This window comes from Talpa europaea (genome assembly GCF_964194135.1).
Source record: "Talpa europaea genome assembly, chromosome: 15".
NCBI lineage: Eukaryota > Metazoa > Chordata > Mammalia > Eulipotyphla > Talpidae > Talpa > Talpa europaea.
Genome location: NC_140083.1, coordinates 82,563,753 through 82,582,932, shown reverse-complemented (window position 1 = coordinate 82,582,932; position 19,180 = coordinate 82,563,753). Strand labels below are relative to the sequence as shown.

The following is a 19,180-nucleotide window of genomic DNA, read 5'->3' as shown; positions in this document are numbered from 1 at the left end:
GCGTCCCCCGCCGAGGAAGGGCGCGCCCCGCCCCCCGCGCCTGGCTCCTCCCCCGGGGCCCCGGGGCTCGAGGCCCCGGCCCGGTCCCGCCCAGCCCACGGATCCCGGTCCCGCCGGTGCGGGGAGCGTGGCCCCTGCCGTCTCGGGATGGAATGGGGGGGCAGATGGAGGGCCAGCCCTGCCCAGTCACCAGCGTTGGGTTGGGGGTCCCCTCGATCTGCAGTGGGGTAGTCGGCGGAGGTCAAGGGTCTCGACACCCTGAGAAACTGTAGAGGCAGAGAAGGGAGGAGGGGAGGCCTCCCCTGAACTCCAAACACAGCCCAAAGGTGCCCCCCAGGGAGGGGAGAAGAAAGGTCCGTCTGAGGACCCTGAGCGGGAGAGGGGAGCAGTGGGACTCTCCAGAGGAGGGCCCCCCTGCCCCCCATCCTTTGGGGAGCCCGGGGAGAGGAAGAGACTGGAAGTACACAGGAATGCTAGGAGTTGGTGGGGTGGGGGGAGACCCAGGGGGTTTCCGTCCCCAACCCCGCCCCATCATGGGAAGGATGAGCAGGGCATCCTCTCAGGTGCCCATCCCTGCAGCCCACTCGGAAATGGGGCGCAACCCTCTCTCCTGCTCTCCCACCCACCTCCTTTCTTCTCTTGCCTGCTTCTCCTTCCTTGGCCTTCTGCTCCTTCAGCTTCCTGTCCCTGCCACCAGGCGCTTCACTCCGGGCTCACTAACTGCACCTTTCTCCAGTGCCACCCCCTTTTCTGTGCCCCCCCCCCTTGTGCGGTGACCCTCCCCTTCTCCCCTTGGGGCGATGGGGTCTCTGTCTGGGAAGGATCCCCACTGCATGCAGCGCAGTGCAGCCCCCACTGGGGTTCAAATCCCGATTTCCGAACTCGATTTTGATTTCGCAGTGCCCTTGGAAGCCTGAGAACCTCCTTGAGATGGTCTTGTCCTGAGTGAAGGGGGGTAACCATGTGTTTTTTATGTTGTCGCGGGGCTGTAAGGAGATACTGCACTTGGTGCCGTGCCTCCTGCTAGCGTGTGCTTAATAAACGCTAGCTGTCGTTATCACCACCTTCTTCAGCCAGTCTGGTGGTTTTCAAATTGTTTCATGGAACCCTGGAATTTTTAAGGGTTTCTCCAGGGGCACCTTTTCAGTCAGGAGGTGGGGAAGAGAAAGTAGAAGCGGTCGAGTTTCAGGCATACCACTTGCTTTCCAGAGAAACTCCCATTTTTTAACTTTTATGTAATTGGGATTCTACAGATTAAAAACTAAAATTACCTACTGCTTTAAAAACTTTGGAAAGTTCTGCACTGATCCTAGCCTCCTGCTTTATGGGTAAGAAGATCGAGGTGGACAGAGGGGAGATTCTTTGCCCTCAGAACTCAGGCCAAGTCTAGAGCTGCAACCACATCCTCTGTCCCCTCCCAGAGAACTTTCCCTGACCGCCCCATCTCCCTGTCCCCACTCCACCCCTCTGGCTGCGGCTCAGCTCCTCCTCCCTGTGTCTGTCACCTCAGGGATTGGGGTGGCCTCAGTGACACACCAAGGGTATCTCTGGTTTGAGGTGGTTTGGCCCTGAGACGTGGTGAGGAGGGTCCCTGGCTGCCCTAGAACATAAGCCAGCGTTCGTGGACACCCCTCAGAGAGGTCTCCTTCCTTTCCTCCAGGCACCCTGCAAACCCCAGATCATGTCTCTGTGGGGTCTGGTTTCCAAGCTGCCTCCAGAAAAGCTGCAGCGGCTCTATGTGGACTTTCCTCAACACCTGCGGCATCTGCTAGGTGACTGGCTGGAGAACCAGCCCTGGTGAGTCCCGGCTGCCTAGTGCTGGCCCCCCAGGTCCACCTCCAGCCACCTTTCCTCTTATTAAACGCCCCCTCTTTCGGGATGTGGAAGCGGTTATTCCCTATGTGGTGGCCTAGATGTACTGGGGCGTCAGCCAGACTGTGCGCATTACACCCGGAGCCCCTCGCCACCTTAGGACCCCAACACAAGAGAAGGGCGGTCAGGGCCGGGGCAAGGGGCATTCCCCATAACCGCTGGAAAACTGGGGTGCCAGAGGCGTGGATGAGAGCTGCAAAGGGCCTGAGTGGAGAGTGGGAAGAGGGAAGTTGCTGCTCAGCTGGCTGCTGTGGGGTGGAGTGTGCGATCCCCGGCCCTCCTTGTTCTAGGGGCTGGGGCTACCTGTCTTGGTACCCTGAGTTCTTGCTGGTCACCTAGGCAGGAGGCCTCTCACCAAGGACAAAAGTCCTGGGAAGCCAGTATCTGCTGAAAACAGCAGCCAGATGTCATGGCCAGTTAGCCGGACCAGCTAGAGCACCTGCTTGTGAGGATTAGCAGAGAGTTAAGAACAGAGAATACGGAGAATATGCTTAGACTGGTGGGAACAGTGGCGCCCCCCCAGGCAGTCGCCCCTGGTCACTCCACCTCAGCTTAGACCCCTAATAACTGCTTCCCCCCCACACACACACTCCCTAGTACTTGCCCCTCCTTTGTCCTTGATTCTAGTAAATCCTAGACCGCCTTTGGGTGGGGCTGCCATTACTGCCGGTGTAGCCCCTCTAGGCCTCTCATCGCTCTTCCTGCACTTGGAGTAATTTCTCATCATGTGCCCCAACGCTGTTGCCCCAGAGGTGGCGGCGGAGGGTCAGGAGAGCCAAGAAAGCTCTGGTCTAAGACCGCCTTGTCCTGATCTGCCTACAGGGAGTTCCTGGTCTGCTCAGACGCCTTCTGCTGCAACGTGGCCAATGCCCTGCTTTCCGCCACTGTCCAGCGCCTCCAGGCCTCAGCTGGGGAGCAGGGGGATGGGCCTGCCGTCTTGCAACACATCAGTACCCTGGAGGTGGGGGCCAGTCAGGGAGGGGGACTCAAGTCTGGGGAGGGGCAGGAATGGAGCTGGGGGTGAATGCTGGGTGCTGAAAAAATTGTTTAGGTGCTGGAAGAAATTGGTGTTCTCGTGGTTAACTGTTAGCTAGCATGCAAATTTGATTTTAAAAGCATGCAAATGCATGAAAACTTCTGGAGTCTACAGTGGTACGGTTTTCAGTGCCTGTGTGTGTGAGGGGAGGAGGGGCACACCATGGGTAAGAGCCAGGCTAACCCTGTCTACCACCCGTCATTTCTATAGAGCATATATCAGAGGGACCCCCTGAAACTCGTGGCCACTTTCAGACAAATACTTCAAGGGGAGAAAAAGGCTGTTCTGGAACAGGTGCGTGGTACCCCACTCTCATCCCAGCTCAGCGCCCTGGGACTTTATCTTGATCCATCTGAAGCTGGAGAACTTTGAACTTAGGAAAGGCTCAGTGTTCTAGGCCCAGGATAACCAAAGGAGGTTCCTGGGGTCAGAGAGAACCCCAAGTCGAGCTTAGGAAACTCCAAATGAAGCACTGAGGGTAGTGAGGCCTGGGGAGGAGGAAGCAAGCTGTAAGGAGCGGATTCTGCCAGGAGGGAGATCTGGGCGAGCTCTCAAAGGGAGAGGGGAGCCAGACAGGGAAGTGGTCTGTCTCCTCCTCTGCAGACCTGGCAGCAGGCAGCCTTTCAGGGAGTGGAGGCCGCGTGCAGGAAGAGGGGTAGAGTGGCTCACCTCTTGGCCCCTGTCCCTCCTGTGCAGTTCCGCCACCTGCCGATTCCCTTCCACTGGAAGCAAGAAGAGCTCAAGTTTAGCACCGCCCTGCAGAGGCTGCAGCACCGAGTGAGGGAGACACGTCTGCTCCGGGAAGCCCTGCAGCAGGGGGCTGAGGCTGGCCAAGGTGGGCGCCTGGGCCTGGAGCCCTGTGAGGGTTCTGGGGAGTGTGTGGGAGTGAGCCCCTCTTAGACCTCAAATCTATCTGCACCCCTGATTTCTGTCCCCCACCCTAGTGTCTCTGCACAACTTGATAGAAACTCCTGCCAGCAGGACTGCGCCAAGCGAGGTGAGTAACGACTGAGAGGTGGACATTGAGCTCAAAGCGCCCTCTCTGAGGACACTCAGATCTGCGGGGGGAGGGGATGATTCCTCGGAGGGACACAGATTGCAGTGGGGGTAAGGGAATGCCAGAGAGGTGAGAAAGAGACCCTGCCCTCAGGAGCTGGGTGAGGAGGCGGTGTGGGGCCCGCTCAGGCCCTCTCTGTCCGCAGAACCTGGCCACGTTGCTGCAGGAGACGGTTGGGGAACTGGAGGCTGCCCAGGCCTTGGTGCTGAAGAGGATCCAGATTTGGAAAAGGCAGCAGCAGCTGGCAGGGAATGGCGCACCCTTTGAGGAGAGCCTCGGCCCGCTTCAGGAGAGGTTGGGGCAGAGCTGACGGGAAAGGGGGTGGGCACCTGCGGTCAAGAGGGCCTTGGGGTGGGCCAAGACTCAGAGAAGCCTGTTCGGCACAGCCGCACATGCTTGCTCAGGTTGTGTCCTATGCAGATACGGCCCCTCTGAGGCGTGAGACGCCGTTATCTATTCGGTCTTGGTGGGGCACCCGACAGTTTGTGCAAAAGCACCACACATGCTGGCCGCTGAGCTGGGCACCAGGGCCCTAGGGAAGAGGCAGCTGAGTGTCCACAGGGGACCAGGCACAGAGCAGTCAGCTCCCACCCAGAGCCAAGGCTGGTCCAGAGTCCCGGGAGCCCGGGTTCCTGCAGCCACACCTCTGCCCACCCCGCCCTCCACACATGCCATCCTGCTTTCTTTCTCGCTTCGGGAAAGAGGGTCTGGGCTGGAACAGGCAGTCTGAGTTCTGTGCCCCCTGACCCCTGTCCTGACCCCAGGTGTGAGAGCCTGGTGGACATTTATTCCCAGCTGCAGCAGGAGGTAGGGGCGACTGGTGGGGAGCTTGAGCCCAAGGCCCGGGCATCGCTGGCCAGCCGGCTGGATGAAGTCCTGCGGACGCTCGTCACCAGGTAGGCCCCAGCCCCCAGAAGGACTGTGTGGAGGGCGACAGGAGGACCCCACTGCTAACTCTCCTGCTGTCTCCCCCACTCCTTTCAGCTCTTTCCTGGTGGAGAAGCAGCCCCCCCAGGTTCTGAAAACTCAGACCAAGTTCCAGGCAGGGGTTCGATTCCTGCTGGGTCTGCGGTTCCTGGGGACTTCAGCCAAGCCACTGCTGGTCAGGGCCGACATGGTGACCGAGAAGCAGGCGAGGGAGCTGAGCGTGCCGCAGGGGCCTGGGACTGGAGCGTAAGCTGGGGTTGCAGGCCGCCTGTTGGGGTAGTGGAGGCCAGGGGAGTGGGGGCGGGGAGGCGAGGCACCACAAAGAGCAGGGTGATGGGGAGGGAAGGCTGTGGGATGTGGGGACCCTGAATGATCGCTTCAGGGGAAGGGGAGGGATCCATTCAGCTGGAATGAGGTGGTTGCATCATGATTTGGCCAAGAGGATCGACTCTTCTTGGAACCAGTAGTCCAGACATTCGTGCACGCCCTGACCCCTGGGATGAGCGTCCTGCCTTCTGACACACACACCCCCCCGGCCGCCCCCGCCCCACAGGGAGAGCACTGGGGAGATCATCAACAACACGGTGCCTCTGGAGAACAGCATTCCTGGGAACTGCTGCTCTGCCCTGTTCAAGAACCTGGTGAGGGCTTCTGGGGCGGTGTGAGGCTGGGACCTCAAGGGCCCTCAGACCGTGGGACTTCCTGGGAGAGTGTGTCGGGAGCCACGAGGGGTGGGGTCTGCCCTCATCCCGCCCTCCCTCCTCCTGCTCTGCAGCTTCTGAAGAAAATCAAGCGGTGCGAGCGGAAGGGCACCGAGTCTGTCACGGAGGAGAAGTGCGCCGTGCTCTTCTCTGCCAGCCTCACGCTGGGCCCCGGCAAGCTCCCCATCCAGCTCCAGGTGAGGCGAAGCCACGGCCTGGCCCCGTCTGGAGCCCGAGGTCCCCTCCATACCAAACACCGGGGCCCGGGGCCCCAGCCCTCAGGGCTGCCCCATCCCCGGGGCCTGTACACTGGGGTTGGGGGGAGTGAGAGGAGCAAGAACGCACAGTGCGTGTGCCTGGAAACTAGGATAGCAGCAACGGCGCTTATTACACTTTTTAGGGGCCAGGGCACTGGCTTGTGTGTGTCACACATGCACAACTTGACCTTCTCAGGAACACTGTGAGGCAGGTTCTATCGCCAGCCTCCTTTTCCACACGAGGACACTGAGACACAGACAGATGCCGTCTTTCGCCCGGGTCACATAGCCGACAAGTGCCTGAAAACCCGGCACTCTGGCTCCTGGGTGCTGACTTGTGACCATTTCTCTATAGCAAGGCCTCGAGCAAGCTTCAGAAAGCGTTTGCTAGCACACATACCTTTTACTTAACCCTGCGTGAATCCAGTAGCTTCCCTTTACCCTCAGGGCCTGCCCCCTGAGGAAACCCCTTGCCCCTCCTTACCCCCTTCAGGCCCTGTCACTGCCCCTGGTGGTCATCGTCCATGGCAACCAAGACAACAATGCCAAAGCCACCATCTTGTGGGACAATGCCTTCTCTGAGATGGTGAGGAAAGGTCTGGAGTTGAGGTGGGGGACAGGGAGCAGGGTGCGCTCTCACCTGGAGGGTGCAGGCTGGTGGGCTGGCAGACACTTTCAATTGGGAATGAGGTTAACTCCTGACAGACCTGCTTTCCTACTTCTGACCTCTTTTCATGCCAGTTTGAACTATCCTGGGGTCACACCCAAAGCTACCGTTGAAAAGCACCATCTTTGTGAGGCAGCTCAGGGGAGCAGGGTGGAGAGGGGGGGAGGGGACCTGGAGAAGGTGAAAAGGAAGAGGCCCACTTGAGGAAGAATGGGGTGATAGCCTGCGCTTCCTCGCCTCCCCCTCAGGACCGTGTGCCCTTTGTGGTGGCTGAGCGGGTACCCTGGGAGAAGATGTGTGAAACTCTGAACCTCAAGTTCATGGCTGAGGTGGGGACCAACCGGGGCCTGCTTCCAGAACACTTCCTCTTCCTGGCCCAGAAGATCTTCAATGACAACAGCCTCAGCATGGAGGCCTTTCAGCACCGCTCTGTGTCCTGGTCACAGTTCAACAAGGTCATCCTCCTGCTCTTTGTACCTCCTACCCCAAGCTCTTCATCTTGAGGTTACTCAGGAGCTCCCCAGCCCCCCGCCCACAGGCGGCTGCTGGGATGTTCACATGCCTGGTTATGCCCTTCGGGAAGGCTCCTGTCACTTCCAGGGGGAAAGGTCCGGGGGAAACACCTGGCTCTGGCGCTCAGCCCAGAGGCTGTGTCCTCTGGATCCCTCAGGTTGTAGTCTGGGGGCCTCTGGCCTCTCCACCAGTGACGGCATGACTCACCCAGATTGTGTGCAAGCAGAGCTCTGATTCAAAGTGACTTTGACCTGTCAATAAAATAGTTCTTACTGCAAAAACCGGCATGAAGCCCCACAGGGACATACCAGTTCTTGAATACTGGCAGCTCGCTAGACACCAGACACTTCACGTGTGTTATCTCATCTAATCCTTGCAACGTACCTTTTAGTCCGTGCTGCTGCTAATGCCCATTTTACTTAACCCCTGATGTTCAAAGGGGATAAGTGACAAGTTCGAGGCCTCACAGCAGGTGAGCGGCACGACTGGGACTGGGATGGGCACTCACGATGGACCTGACTTTTTTTTTTCTTTTTTTTTTTTTTAAAGATTTATTCATTTATGCATACAAGAGCTGGGGTGCAGGCCAGAGACAGGGGGAGTGAGAGGACCCACCAGACACAGAGTGGGGAGCAGAACAGGTGGATGGACTGAAACCCACTGCTGAGGGGAACAGGGGGAGACAGGACAGGTCTGCTGCGCCATGTGGGTAGCTCCCTGGCCAGCCGGGAATCAAACTCGTGCTGCAGTGGCTGCGGGTAGCTTCTCAGTGCTGAGACTTAACCCTTTGTGCTACCAGGGAGGCCTCTGGACCTGACTTTTGCTCTTAGCTACTATATTTTGCTGTCTCCAATATAAGGTGACTCAAGATTGGTCTGTTACAAGAGCAGGGGAAAAGGAAACCTGGTGTCTTGGTTGATGACCAGCTGGTCAAGGCAGCCACTTACTACTCTCTTAGGGAAAAAAAAGGAGAGGAGGAAAAGGCCTGTTGCCAGAGGATGTTCTAATAAAGGGAGCAGGACACTCAGCCTAGCAAGCCTCAGCTCTCCGGGTCTCACTGGGGGCGGAGTACAATGTTTTGAGGCCCCTTGCACCCCTCTCTCTACCCCAGTGCTGCCTCTCACCAGCTGTGTGGGACTGAGAAAGTGATTTGGCCTTTCTGGGTCTCCATTTCTTCATCTTTAAGAAGGGGCAGGACCTAGCTGCTTAGGCTTATAGAGATTAATGTACATGGGGGAAGGGCTTGGAATCGCACCGGGTCATGGTAAACGTGAGCGTCGGCCATCGTCACTGACAGGGTGTCACGTCCAGCTTGATCCCTCAGACAGGTGACTCTGTCATGTGGGTGTTCATAAGGCAGGGCCTGCCCTAGCCAGGCTCTAGCCCTGGCCTTCCCCTGTTCACACTCCCTTGCCCTCCCCCACAGGAGATCCTGCTGGGTCGTGGCTTCACCTTTTGGCAATGGTTCGATGGCGTCCTGGACCTCACCAAACGCTGTCTCCGGAGCTACTGGTCAGATCGGTAAGTCCCTGCCTGAACAGCTGTAGCTTTAGCTCCCTTTCCACGCCTGGTGCCTCCACCTCATCCTGTCCTTCGTCCTGACCAGGCTGATCATTGGCTTCATCAGCAAACAGTATGTCACCAACCTTCTTCTCAATGAACCCGACGGAACCTTCCTCCTTCGCTTCAGCGACTCAGAGATTGGTGGCATCACCATTGCCCACGTCATCCGGGGCCAGGATGGTGAGGTCACCCCAGTCAGCCCTTTGTCTCTGTGCCTGTGCCCCTGGGTTGCATTGGGGAAGGAAATGTCGTGGTCTTCCTTGATGCCAACCCTGACCTTCAGGAGGTTCTTCCATAGGCCACTTCTCTCCTTCCTTTTGTGGTTGAAACGTGCACCTTCTCCGCTCTGGGTTCTGTGAGATGGAGACCAGTGGGCCCCTCCCTTGGGACCCCATCCTAGCTCCTCTTCCTCTAGTCTTGGTAGATCGAGCTGGAGTCCTGGGGTGGGGCTGGGGAGGGGATGGAGGTCTTGGCAGAGGGGACTGAGGCTCTCAATCCTCTCGTAGGGTCCCCGCAGATAGAGAACATCCAGCCATTTTCTGCCAAAGACTTGTCCATTCGCTCACTGGGGGACCGAATCCGGGACCTTGTTCAGCTCAAAAACCTCTACCCCAAGAAACCCAAGGACGAAGCTTTCCGGAGCCACTACAAGCGTGAGCCAGAGTTGCCAGTCCTGTCTCTCTGTTGCCCACCTCTGCCTGACTCCTGTTGCCCCCATCAGCCCTCTGGGTGGTCATTCCTTACTTCTCCATTTTCCTAGCCCCAGTTCTCCTGCCTTGCCCACTTTTCTCACCTCCCTTCTTCCCTAACGCTGGAGCATTCCATGGCTTTCTTTTTCTCCCTGCAACAGCTGAACAGATGGGTAAGGATGGCAGGGGTTACGTCCCAGCTACCATCAAGATGACTGTGGAAAGGTGAGTGTGGTGCTGTGCTGTGGTGGATGATAGGGGTCCAGGTGCTTACTTGCAGGAAGGGGTGGTGCCCCCAACCCCTGGTCCTTTACAGGTGCCTCCTTCCCTTCTCCAGGGACCAGCCACTTCCTACCCCAGAGCCCCCGGTGCCTACCATGGTGCACAGTTATGATCTTGGAATGGCCCCTGATTCCTCCTTGAACATGCAGCTCAGCCCGGAGATGACGTAAGCCGCTTGCGAGACAGGAGTGGGAGTGGCCTGTGCGGCCGGCTTTCAGCCTGGGCAGCTGGGAAAGCTGGGGCTGAAGTAGGAAACTTTTCCTTTCCGTGAGAGGGACTCCCATCTTAAGGCAGGATGGGGGTGTCCAGGAGAAAGGTTGGCATCAGGGGGGTCTGCTTTCTCTCCCCAGGTCCCAGGTGTACCCACCACACTCTCACCCCATGCCCTCGTATCCAGCCCTTCCCCGGTAAGAACCCGTCAGTGTGTTTTCACTTTTCCAGGAATAAGTCAAAGAGATTCCGGGGCGGGGGTCGGGTCCCCACACGAAAAGGGGATGGGTATTCGCATTTGTTAGGAGAGGCTCTTCTATGGCCAAGGGGCCCCAGAAAGCGAACTCTCTGTCTCTTCTGCGCATTCCCTCAAGGGGTTAGTGGTTCAGATCCAGACAGACCTGCGCAGTTTTGAATGCCAGCTCTGCCATCACTGGCTTCGGGCAGATGACTTAACTTGGGTGCCCCATCTGTAAAATGGGGACTAGGAACACCACCATCTGGCACAGAAGGTTAAATGAGTTGGTAATACGTGGACCTGGCTCGAAGTAAGGATGATGTAAACCTTCTCCTGCCTCTGAAATTCGCCGTCACTTAAACGCTGTCTTAATCTGTTTTGGCCTTGAAGTGACGTAGACGGTTTTTGCTCCCCAGGTAACACTCAGGTACTTATTAACTCTTAGTTAAGGCACAGCGTCTCCCTCGCCACGAGTTGAGGTGGGGGTGGGAACCGGCCAGCTTGGAACGACCAGCGTTCAAAGTCCACCGGAAGCAGCATTAGAATTGGCTAATCCAGTGCCCCTCGCCCCTCTCCCCTGCCCCAGCACGCACACGCTTTCCTGATGAGCTCACAGCAGACCCAGCTTTGCCCACGTCTGTGCAGGGAGCAGAGAAGTCAGGATAAAGAAATCATTTCCTCATTCAGTGATCTTGACTTTGCAACCCCCTGTCCTTGCTCTGCCTTCCCGTCTCCAACTGTGCCCTCCTTCCTGGCTTGCAGACCTCACCTGCCGATGGCCCCCAACCTGAGCCAGATGAGCCTGCCCTTTGACCAGACTCACCCCCCGTGAGTGACCTCCTCCGCCCATCCCACCCTTCCCGTTCATGTCCAGCCGTCTCCCCCTCCCCCATCTCATTTACTTCTCCGGGCCTGGCAGGGGTCTGCTTCCGTGTATTAACACGCCTCAGGAGCACGCCATGTCCAGCTCTGACCCCCTGCTCTGCCCAGATGTGACCATGGCAGAAGAGAATTGCCTGAGCCAGTCCGTGGGAGGATTCCCTCAGGGCACCTGGTGAGTGGCGGGCTGCAGGTGGCGGCTGGGGGGTGGCCCGAGCTAGGGGGTGGCCCCGAGCGGGTGCCATGCCCACGCCACCCCCCTCCTTTCCTCCTTGCAGGGCCGGGGAAGACATGTTTCCGCCCTTGCTCCCTCCCACTGAACAAGACCTCACGAAGCTTCTCCTGGAGGGGCAGGGGGAGGCCGGGGCAGGCTCCTTGGGGGCGCAGCCCCTCCTGCAGCCCTCTCCGTACGGGCAGTCTGGGATCTCAATGTCCTGGACCTAAAGGCCAGCCCCCGTTGGTGACTGGGCTTGGAGAAGCAGCCCAGAGAGACAGCTCTGCTACCCCCAGGGGCCTGCTCTGGGCACCTGCCCATGCTCCTGCCAAGCAGCAGACGGGGCGGCGCCTCCCATCCTGACCCACCCCAGGTCAGAAGACTCTGCTAGGAGAATGCACCATGGGTGGAGCCTGCCCACCCTCCCCTCCACTGCACACCCCTGCCCCCCCCCTGGTGCTGGAAGGGAAATCCAGGCTCCCAAATGAGACACACCCGACACACCTGCACTCACGGCCCTCCCTGGAAGACGGGGCTGGCCAGGAAGAGGGGCCGGGCAAGGGAACAGGTTAGGGCATGAAGGCTCCCTACCCACCGCGAGCCCAGCACTCACATGTATTAACACGGAGACACGTGCACACGTTTGCACAGAGGCTGAGTGTGGAAGGGCGGGCTTGGGAGCCAGCTGGGGAGGGTGGGGGGGGTGGTGGCTGGGGAAACAGACCTGGAGACCCCTGGTGAGTATAGTCTGTAGACATTTGGTCACCGATGTGGGTTTTGCCCCTATTAAAAAACATACCCCAAGCAGCCCCAAATCCCTGTTAGATGGAGGCTTTGGGTTGTGACTGCAGATGTGCAGGGGCCAAGGCTCTTCGTGTGCAGCTGTGTAAAGTGTGCGCGCCGAGACGCGTTAATACACGACGACGCGTTAGTTACACGGCCACACGGAGCACGTGCCCACCTGATTGTGCTGGGTGACAAGTCTAGAAACGTGAGCTATTGCATGAGACGCACCAGCGAGGTGCTGGCTCTGACGTTGGCTGCTAGCCCGGTCGTGCTCGGCTTGGCGCGTGACTGCTGAGGTGGGTCTGTGTGGCTGTATGTGGCTGTAGCTTTGGTGGCTCCACACACCCATTTACCTAGAGGCAGGGGCAAGTCTGGGGTGCAGGCCCCGCTGTGTGAGGTGGCCCTGCCCCGATCCTCTCCCGTCCACGGCCAGCTTCCCTCCACCCCCACCCCTCGCCACCCTTCCTCCCTCCTCGGGGGAGGGGGTCATAGATCCTAAGCCATAAAATAAACTTTATTCCAAAATAACAAAATAAATAATCTACTGTACACGATCTGAAAAGAAAGACGCTCTAACTGCTCAGGTAGGTGCTGCGATCCAGCCCCCAGCTGAGGGAGACCCTGAGTCCAACCCAGGCCTCCTGAGGGGGCCGGTGAAAGAGACCCCACACCCCTCCCCTCCCCAGAGAGGGCAGGAGGGAAAGAACTGCTGAGGACTTCTGGGGGAGAGGGCACTAGGTGGGCAGACTGCAGCACTTGTTAAATTAAAGAACAAACTAGAAGCACAAAAATGGGGGAGCAGAGGGGAGGAGGACAGGTCCAGTGTTCTCCGGCCCCCAGTTTTGTGGGGAAATGTTTCCACTTTCAGCTGCTGGACCTTCTCAGGGACGTCCCCTTTCCCCCATGTCCAAACCGAGTCCAACTGTTCACACCACTGGGTCAAGCTAGAGAGGAGAGGAGTGTTGTGTAAGGGAAGGGGAACCCCAAATGCCCTGGAGGCAGAATCCTTTCTCCCCTTGCTCTGGGCAAGGGTGGGGGGCACCACACAGCCTCCACGTGTCCTCTCGCCAGGCCCCTGCTCATTATTGCTTGACGCCCCATAGTCTATATCCATGGAGCAGGTGGGGAGGCAGGAGAAGGGCAGCGGAAGGATCCAGGGTTGTGAGGAGATGCAGGGGTCCGGAGTGGAGGGTCCGTATGGACCGGGCGTCCATTCGGGGCCCGGGGTGAGCACGCCAGTCTACCCTCACTGCCGGCTGGCCTCGGCCTCCACTTTCACGCTGCTCCTGCGCCCTTCCACCAGTGCGGGATGGGGTCCCGGGGCGGGACATCGGTCCAGAAGGCCTTCCTCGAACTCTGCAGGGAAAAGGGGTAGGTGAGGAGGTTGTGGGCTGCAGGCCAGGCCGCAGGGCGGCTGCAAACAGAGGCCAGGGCCGAGATGAGCCTGATGTCCTGAATTACAGCAGGTGTATGAGGGGGTTCTGCCCCCGGGTGTGTGCACCCCCTCCCCTTCCTAGCTGTGTGTAGCTCTCTGTCTCTGGATGTGTCTCTCCCCTTCTCTGTCTCTCCCGCCTCCGTTCTGCTGGAATTTCTGGTTCTGTCAGGAGCTGTGGGGGCGGCTTGGCTCTGACCTCTTCCCCTCCCCCACCCCCTTCCCAGGCTCTGCCGCCCCCGTTCATCCCTGGCCCCCTCCCAGGCTCCACCCACCCTACCCTGCCCTCCAAGTTTCTTAGAAGCCAAATCAGGGGGAACACAGAAACCAGCCTCCCAGCTCCTCCCCCAAGAAAAGCCCCCCTTCTAGTCCCCACCCCCACTTTCCACCCACGCACTGTTTAAAAATACCAAGCCAGGGTTGGTGGCTTTGTCTGCTGCGTCACTCTCAGCCCAGCCGCTGGCCAGTGCTCTACTGGCCGACTCTGACTCCCCCTCCCCCCAGCCACACACAAAGCACCCACTTTGGCTTCTCCACTTCCAAGCTGGGCAGCCACACCCAGACTCCTGGCCACTCCCCCCCTGCACAGGTGAGGGTCCCAGCCAAGCTTCTCACGGTGACCCTCCTTGTGCCCCCTTGTCACCCACGCTGGCCCCTTGCTGCCCTGAGCTCCCCCCCCACCCCGGGGGTGGGGGTGGGGTGGACACCCCTGCAGGGTCCTGCAGCCAGCCCAGGGCTGCTTGGCTGGAGCCCGACCATCCTACTGCCCCAGTGAACCGCGTCCCTCTTCCTCCCACCCGGCCCCGGGACCAAGACGCAGGGCCTTGCGTGGCGGGGTGCTCGGGGACAGCGCTGCCGGCTGCCTCACCTGCGAGAGGCGGCTTCGCAGGCACGCAGGGGCTGAGGCGGCCCACGCGGTCATGGGAGACGAGGCGGGCGAGCCGCAGCCCCTCATCCATCAGTGTCTGCTGCAGGATGTGGCGGCTCCACAGCCCATGGGCTGGCAATGCCAGAGGCAGGTCAGCAGGGGGCGGCGTCAGCCTTGGGCATGACCCCACAGCTGTGGGCATGGGCACGTGTCAGGTAAGGGGCTACAGTCACGGCAACCCCCTCCACACCGCACAGCCAGACCCACAGGCCCAGGCCCCTTGCCCCAGCCATCCAGGCCTCCCAGCCCCCTCCCCTCCCCCCCCAGCGCCCCTAGTGAGACATGTCAAGCGCACTCACCCTGCAAGTGTCCATCGAGACTCTCCCCCGACAGGCTGGCGCTGTCTTCCTCCAGGCTGGGGCGGTACGGGGGTGCATAGGACTCGGGCCCTGGGGGAGGCTGCTGGATTTCAGAGTGACTCTGCTCTCCAACCTGCGGATGTTCCAAATGGGGAATTGAGGCCCTGGCAAGGGAGGGGACTAGGAAAGGTGCCCTAACTTCCTACAAACATTTTCGCAAACCCACCTCCTGTTTCAGCTTCTTCAGCGGGGGACCTCCCAGTTCTTCAGGATGGAGCCTGCAAAGATGAGAAGAAACAGGAGACTGAATCTGGGGAGGGCCACAGGAGGGGCTGGGCACAGATTGGCAAGGGAGGGGCACTACTTTGAGACACTGGAAAGAAAGCAGCTGAGCAGGAGTCTCCCGCTCAGGCACTGCCGCGCCGAGGAAAACTCGGATGGAGGGGAGGGGAGGGGAGGGGCCCAGACAGCCAGTGTGGCCCAGGCAGGACGCACAGGTGGGTAGAAGAGGGCTGAGGGGCCCCTGAGCTGGCGGATAGGACGGGAGATAGCTCCTTGGCAGAACTGGAATCTAGGCAGGGCCTGGGGAGGGGGGTCTCACCTGGAGCCCTTCAAAGAAGATAGGTAGGTGCTCTCTCGGGCCACCTGGCGTGACAGGGAGAAGAGCTCCACCCTCCGCAGTAAGAGCGTGTTGTCCCTCATGCAGAACTGGGCAGCAGCCTCATTGATGGTCAGCTGTGGAGACAGCCACCAGAGCAGTCAAAACCCCGACCCCTCACATCCCTTCAGCCGGCAGACCAAGAGGCCCCGCCAGCAAATGCCTGCGTGGGTTCTCACCCTACACAGGAGTTTTCTAGAGAAGAAAGACAGAGATCAGCACCCCACAGCTTCCCAGGAATGCGCGGGGCCTCGTCCGCTCCTGTGGGCTCCCACGTGGCCCGGAGCGGGGCGGCTGGGCTCCAGCCTGCATCTCTGCTTCCCCTTCAGCTCGGGATGGAGCACCGGAGCAGCTGGGGTTGCATGTGGGGGAGGGGGGTCAGGGCTGGGGTCCCGGTCGAGCGCCAGCGACACAGACTTGGGGAGGGGGCGCTTCTCAGAGTAACTAGGCTGAGGCCTGGGAATCAAGAAGGATCCTGGGAAGCCGGGGCCCTCACCTCATGCAGGCTGAGCTGCTTGCCCTCCCGCCGCTTGGAGTCAAAGCGGCCGTAGATGATGCTGTACTTGCGGATCTCTTCCTCCTTCTGGCTGTCGTTATCGTCCATCTCAAAGATGTGTCCCACGCTCCTTGCCAGCTTCTTGTTCAGCTTCAGCAGGGAGGTCACCTCCCCAGCATCCCCCCTCGGGAAGCTCCGGAAGATCCTTTCCACACTCTCCACCACCATGCGGACCATCTCCGGTTCCAGTCGATCTGGACCGCCCCCAGTGCCACCTGTTGCCAGTCCCCCAGCCCCAGCTCCCTCAGGGACTCCCCCCCCTGCAGGTGGGGAGAAGGGGGGCGAGCCAGCCTCCTCTTCTCCTCCCGCCCCGATGTCGGACTCTGGAGTACTTCGTCCTGGCCAGATCCGGGGGTCCCCTGCCCCAGGTCCCCCAGGTAGTGGGGACAGTTTCTCTCCAAGTTCAAGAGGGCTCTTGGGGCTAAAACTGCGGGCACTGCCCGCCTTCTCCCCTGGGCTGCCGTGCCCGTTGCTCATGCTCCCTTTGCGGGTCCCGGCGGTCTCCGAGATCTTGAAGAGCGGAATGCTGGAGACCGGCACGGCGGGCACTGGTTGGCTGAAGAGCCCCGGGTTGGTGGCCCACTCTCTCAGCGCCTTCTGCAGGCGTCGGACGTGGAGGGGCTTAGTGGCCATCCCCACAAGCGCCATGATCTCCAGGAATTCCTCCTCGCCCGCCTCGCACAGCTGCTGCACGTCGTCGCCCCCCTGCTGGATGAAGGTCTCATAGTAGGACAGCAGGTTGGCGCGCTGCAGGACCCGGTACAGCTGCAGCTCCCCCAGCGTCCGAGGCAGGGCCATGGCTCGGCCACTGGGTCTGAGAGGGAGAACGAGAGGGGCAGTCAGTGCAAGTTCCCCTGCGGGGTACCAGCCCACACTCAATTGTCCTCTTTCCTGCCTGCCTCTCCTCTGAGTGCCCTCCCTGCCCAGTGCCTAAGCCTGTGCAGACTGTAAGAATCAGCTTCTCCATGCTTGTCTCTTTGTCTACGAGGCACTGCTCGGAGACAGACTCGCCGATGCCACCCCACATTGGCTGGAAGTACCAAAGCCAGCCCAGTCTCTGCAGAAGTCAGAGGCTCTCAGGCCCCATCTCAGCTTGTATCTTTCTGGCCTGGGGCGAGGTGCCCGGCACTGAGGCCAACACAGGGCCAAGATGGCCAGAAAGTCCTCTCCTCCAGGACACAGCCCATGCCGCCCAGCCCAGCCCCTGGGTGTCTCAGCACTACTCAAGGGGCTGCCCCATACCAAAGCGGGCCCCTGGGCTGTGGTCAGCTTCACTCCCCGGTGGCATCCTGCCCAGGTGGCTGCCACACCCCTCCCCAGGCCCTTCCCACCCAGTGAGCCGTGGCCCCCCCGCTCCTCTCCCCACAGATCAGGCCCGATTAGAGCACTCTGGGTCGCTCCCCCTTCGTGCACCCCCCTTCTAGACTGCGGGGTACCCCTCAGCTGGCTCCTGGCCCAGCAGAAACCGTCCCCACCTGTTCAGGAGGCCTGTCCCTTCAGCTCAGACCCGGAGAGCAGGAGCGCCTCAATTGTTCGGCTCAGGGGCCTGTGCCACCCACACGCACTCCCACAGCGGGAGCCGCCTGGGGGGGCTCCCGCCTTCCCGCCTCTCCCTCATTTTCCACCCACATCTTCAGGTGGAGTGGGGGAGTGGCTCAAGATCTCCCGAGGGAGGGCTGGCGCACCGAAACTCCCCTCCCCAATTTGTAAATAAAGGCAGGGAAGCGAGAAGGGACGCCAAAGGCACCCCCGGGCTCGGGCTGGGGTTTCTCGCCGACCCGGGGGCCTGCGCGCCCTGCGCCCGCGAGGGGCTGAGCCGGCTCGTCCCGGCACTGCCCAGCCACAGCTCCAGGGCTTCCCCGGGCGCGGCGGGGCCGCCTCCCCTGCAGGGGCTCGCGGCCGGGTCCTGCCCGCAGAGCCGACGGCGGGCGGAGAACGCGCTACTACTCTTCCCGTTCCGCCAGAGCCTGCCTGCTCCCAGGGCCCCCGAATTCGAAGACGCACCCCCTTTTCCATCAGTCTCCTCCCCCCACCCCCGTCCCGCTTCCCCTCGTCCTCTCCGCGACCTCCGGACCCCATTCTCGCGGCCAGCTCCACCCCTCCGCGCCCCCCCCCCGCTCCCCTGTACCCACTAACTTGAGTCTGGGCTGCGCGGCCCGGCGGGCGCTGTCACCCCCGCGCGGCGGCTGCTCGGCGGGGGGGGAGGGCGCTCTGCGCATGGACGGCCGGAGACCCCCGGGGCGCCCGTCCCGCGCCGCGCGCTCGGCTCCCGGCCGCGCAGGGTCCGCCCGGCGCGCGAGGCCGCGTCCGCCGCTGTCCGGGCCCGTCCCGCCCTCCACGTCTCCGCTCCGCGAGCCTCGGCGGCGCCTCTGCCTGTGCCTCTGCCCCCGCCCCGGCTGCGCTCGCCGCCTCTCCGCGCGGCCGCCCCCGCAGGACGCACGGGGAGCGCGGCCCGGCGCGGCGCCGCCCGGCGGGCGAGGGCGTGGGCAGGGCCGGGGGCGGGGGCCGGGCGGGGGCCGGGGGCGGGCGCCCGGGCCTCGCGGCCGGCGGTGGAGGCGCCGCGGCGGAGCCGGGGAGGGGCGGGGACGGGGGGGCGGGGGCGCGGGCGGGGCCCGGAGCCCGCGCGCCCAGCCGGGGACCGCGGCGGCCGGGGCCGGGCGGCGGGGGGCGGGCTCGGGCCCGGCGGGCGGGGCGAGGCCGCTCCGCGCCGCCCACGCCGGATGCGCCGCCGGCCCTCGCCGCGCCCACGCGCACGTGAGCGCCCGGCCGCGCCATCCCCCCGCGGGCCCCGCCGCCGCGCGCGGGACACAAAGACACCGGCGCGCGCGGCCGCGCAACGCGCCGAGACGGCCCCGCGCCCACGCCCGGGCTGCGCGGGGCGCGCGGGGCCAGCGGCGAGCCGGGCGGGGCGGCGGGGACTCGGGGGGCGGCCTGCGCCCCGCGCGCCTCCGGCTCCCCTCGTGGGCCCTGACGGCAGGTCAGAGCGTGGGCGCTGCAGGGGCCCTGGGCTCCCCCCGCGCCCCGCCCCAGCCGCCTCGGGGACTCGCGGAGCGCGCGCTGCACCCCGGCCCCGCCGGCCCCGCCGAAGTTGGGGGAGCGGGAAAGCGCGCGCTGCGGGGAGGCGCCCGCGCAGACGCGCCTCCGGGATGCGCCGGGCTGGTGGCGCCCGGGTCAGGCGGGGATGGCAGGGCCGCCCGCCTTCCCCTGCTAGTCGCGCCCTATTCGCCGAGGATGAGGCGGCCCTGCGCCCCGGGAACTCTGGGGCAAAGCAGTGCTGGGGAGGAGGCCCCCTTGGAGACTCTCGGGGGACCCCGCGCGAGGCGCTGCTTGAAGACGGGCTGGCGCGGCCGGCGCGGCCCCGGCGGGGGAGTTGCAGGGAGGAGCTCCTCGAGGCGCCGAGCCCCCCCGCACCCCGC

General features: G+C 62.0%; 2 protein-coding genes across 3 annotated transcripts; one reads left to right on the top strand and one right to left on the bottom strand.

The window, feature by feature from the left end:
- Nucleotides 1-1,598: 1,598 nt before the first annotated feature.
- On the top strand, nucleotides 1,599-11,335 carry STAT6 (signal transducer and activator of transcription 6; the record flags this gene model as incomplete). The annotated part of the gene is given in 22 exon segments (XM_084255265.1): nucleotides 1,599-1,797; nucleotides 2,695-2,833; nucleotides 3,119-3,202; nucleotides 3,605-3,743; nucleotides 3,853-3,905; nucleotides 4,111-4,259; nucleotides 4,730-4,861; nucleotides 4,950-5,138; nucleotides 5,446-5,533; nucleotides 5,668-5,790; nucleotides 6,344-6,436; nucleotides 6,766-6,972; nucleotides 8,457-8,551; nucleotides 8,637-8,773; nucleotides 9,100-9,246; nucleotides 9,444-9,507; nucleotides 9,620-9,730; nucleotides 9,915-9,972; nucleotides 9,976-10,007; nucleotides 10,775-10,840; nucleotides 10,932-11,066; nucleotides 11,170-11,335. Coding segments are annotated over 22 exon segments (2,523 nt in total). The 5' UTR covers nucleotides 1,599-1,681.
- Nucleotides 11,336-13,137: 1,802 nt separating this feature from the next.
- Nucleotides 13,138-17,983, bottom strand: NAB2 (NGFI-A binding protein 2; the record flags this gene model as incomplete). Of its 2 annotated transcripts, XM_084254988.1 has the most annotated exons (7): nucleotides 13,138-13,247; nucleotides 14,192-14,383; nucleotides 14,551-14,683; nucleotides 14,777-14,828; nucleotides 15,152-15,285; nucleotides 15,705-16,578; nucleotides 17,901-17,983. In XM_084254988.1, 7 exons carry the CDS (start codon nucleotides 17,981-17,983, stop codon nucleotides 13,138-13,140), a joined length of 1,578 nt encoding a protein of 525 aa, XP_084111114.1. The 2 variants fall into 2 exon arrangements, with proteins under 2 accessions (XP_084111114.1, XP_084111115.1); XM_084254989.1 differs by lacking the exon at nucleotides 14,192-14,383.
- Nucleotides 17,984-19,180: the final 1,197 nt, after the last annotated feature.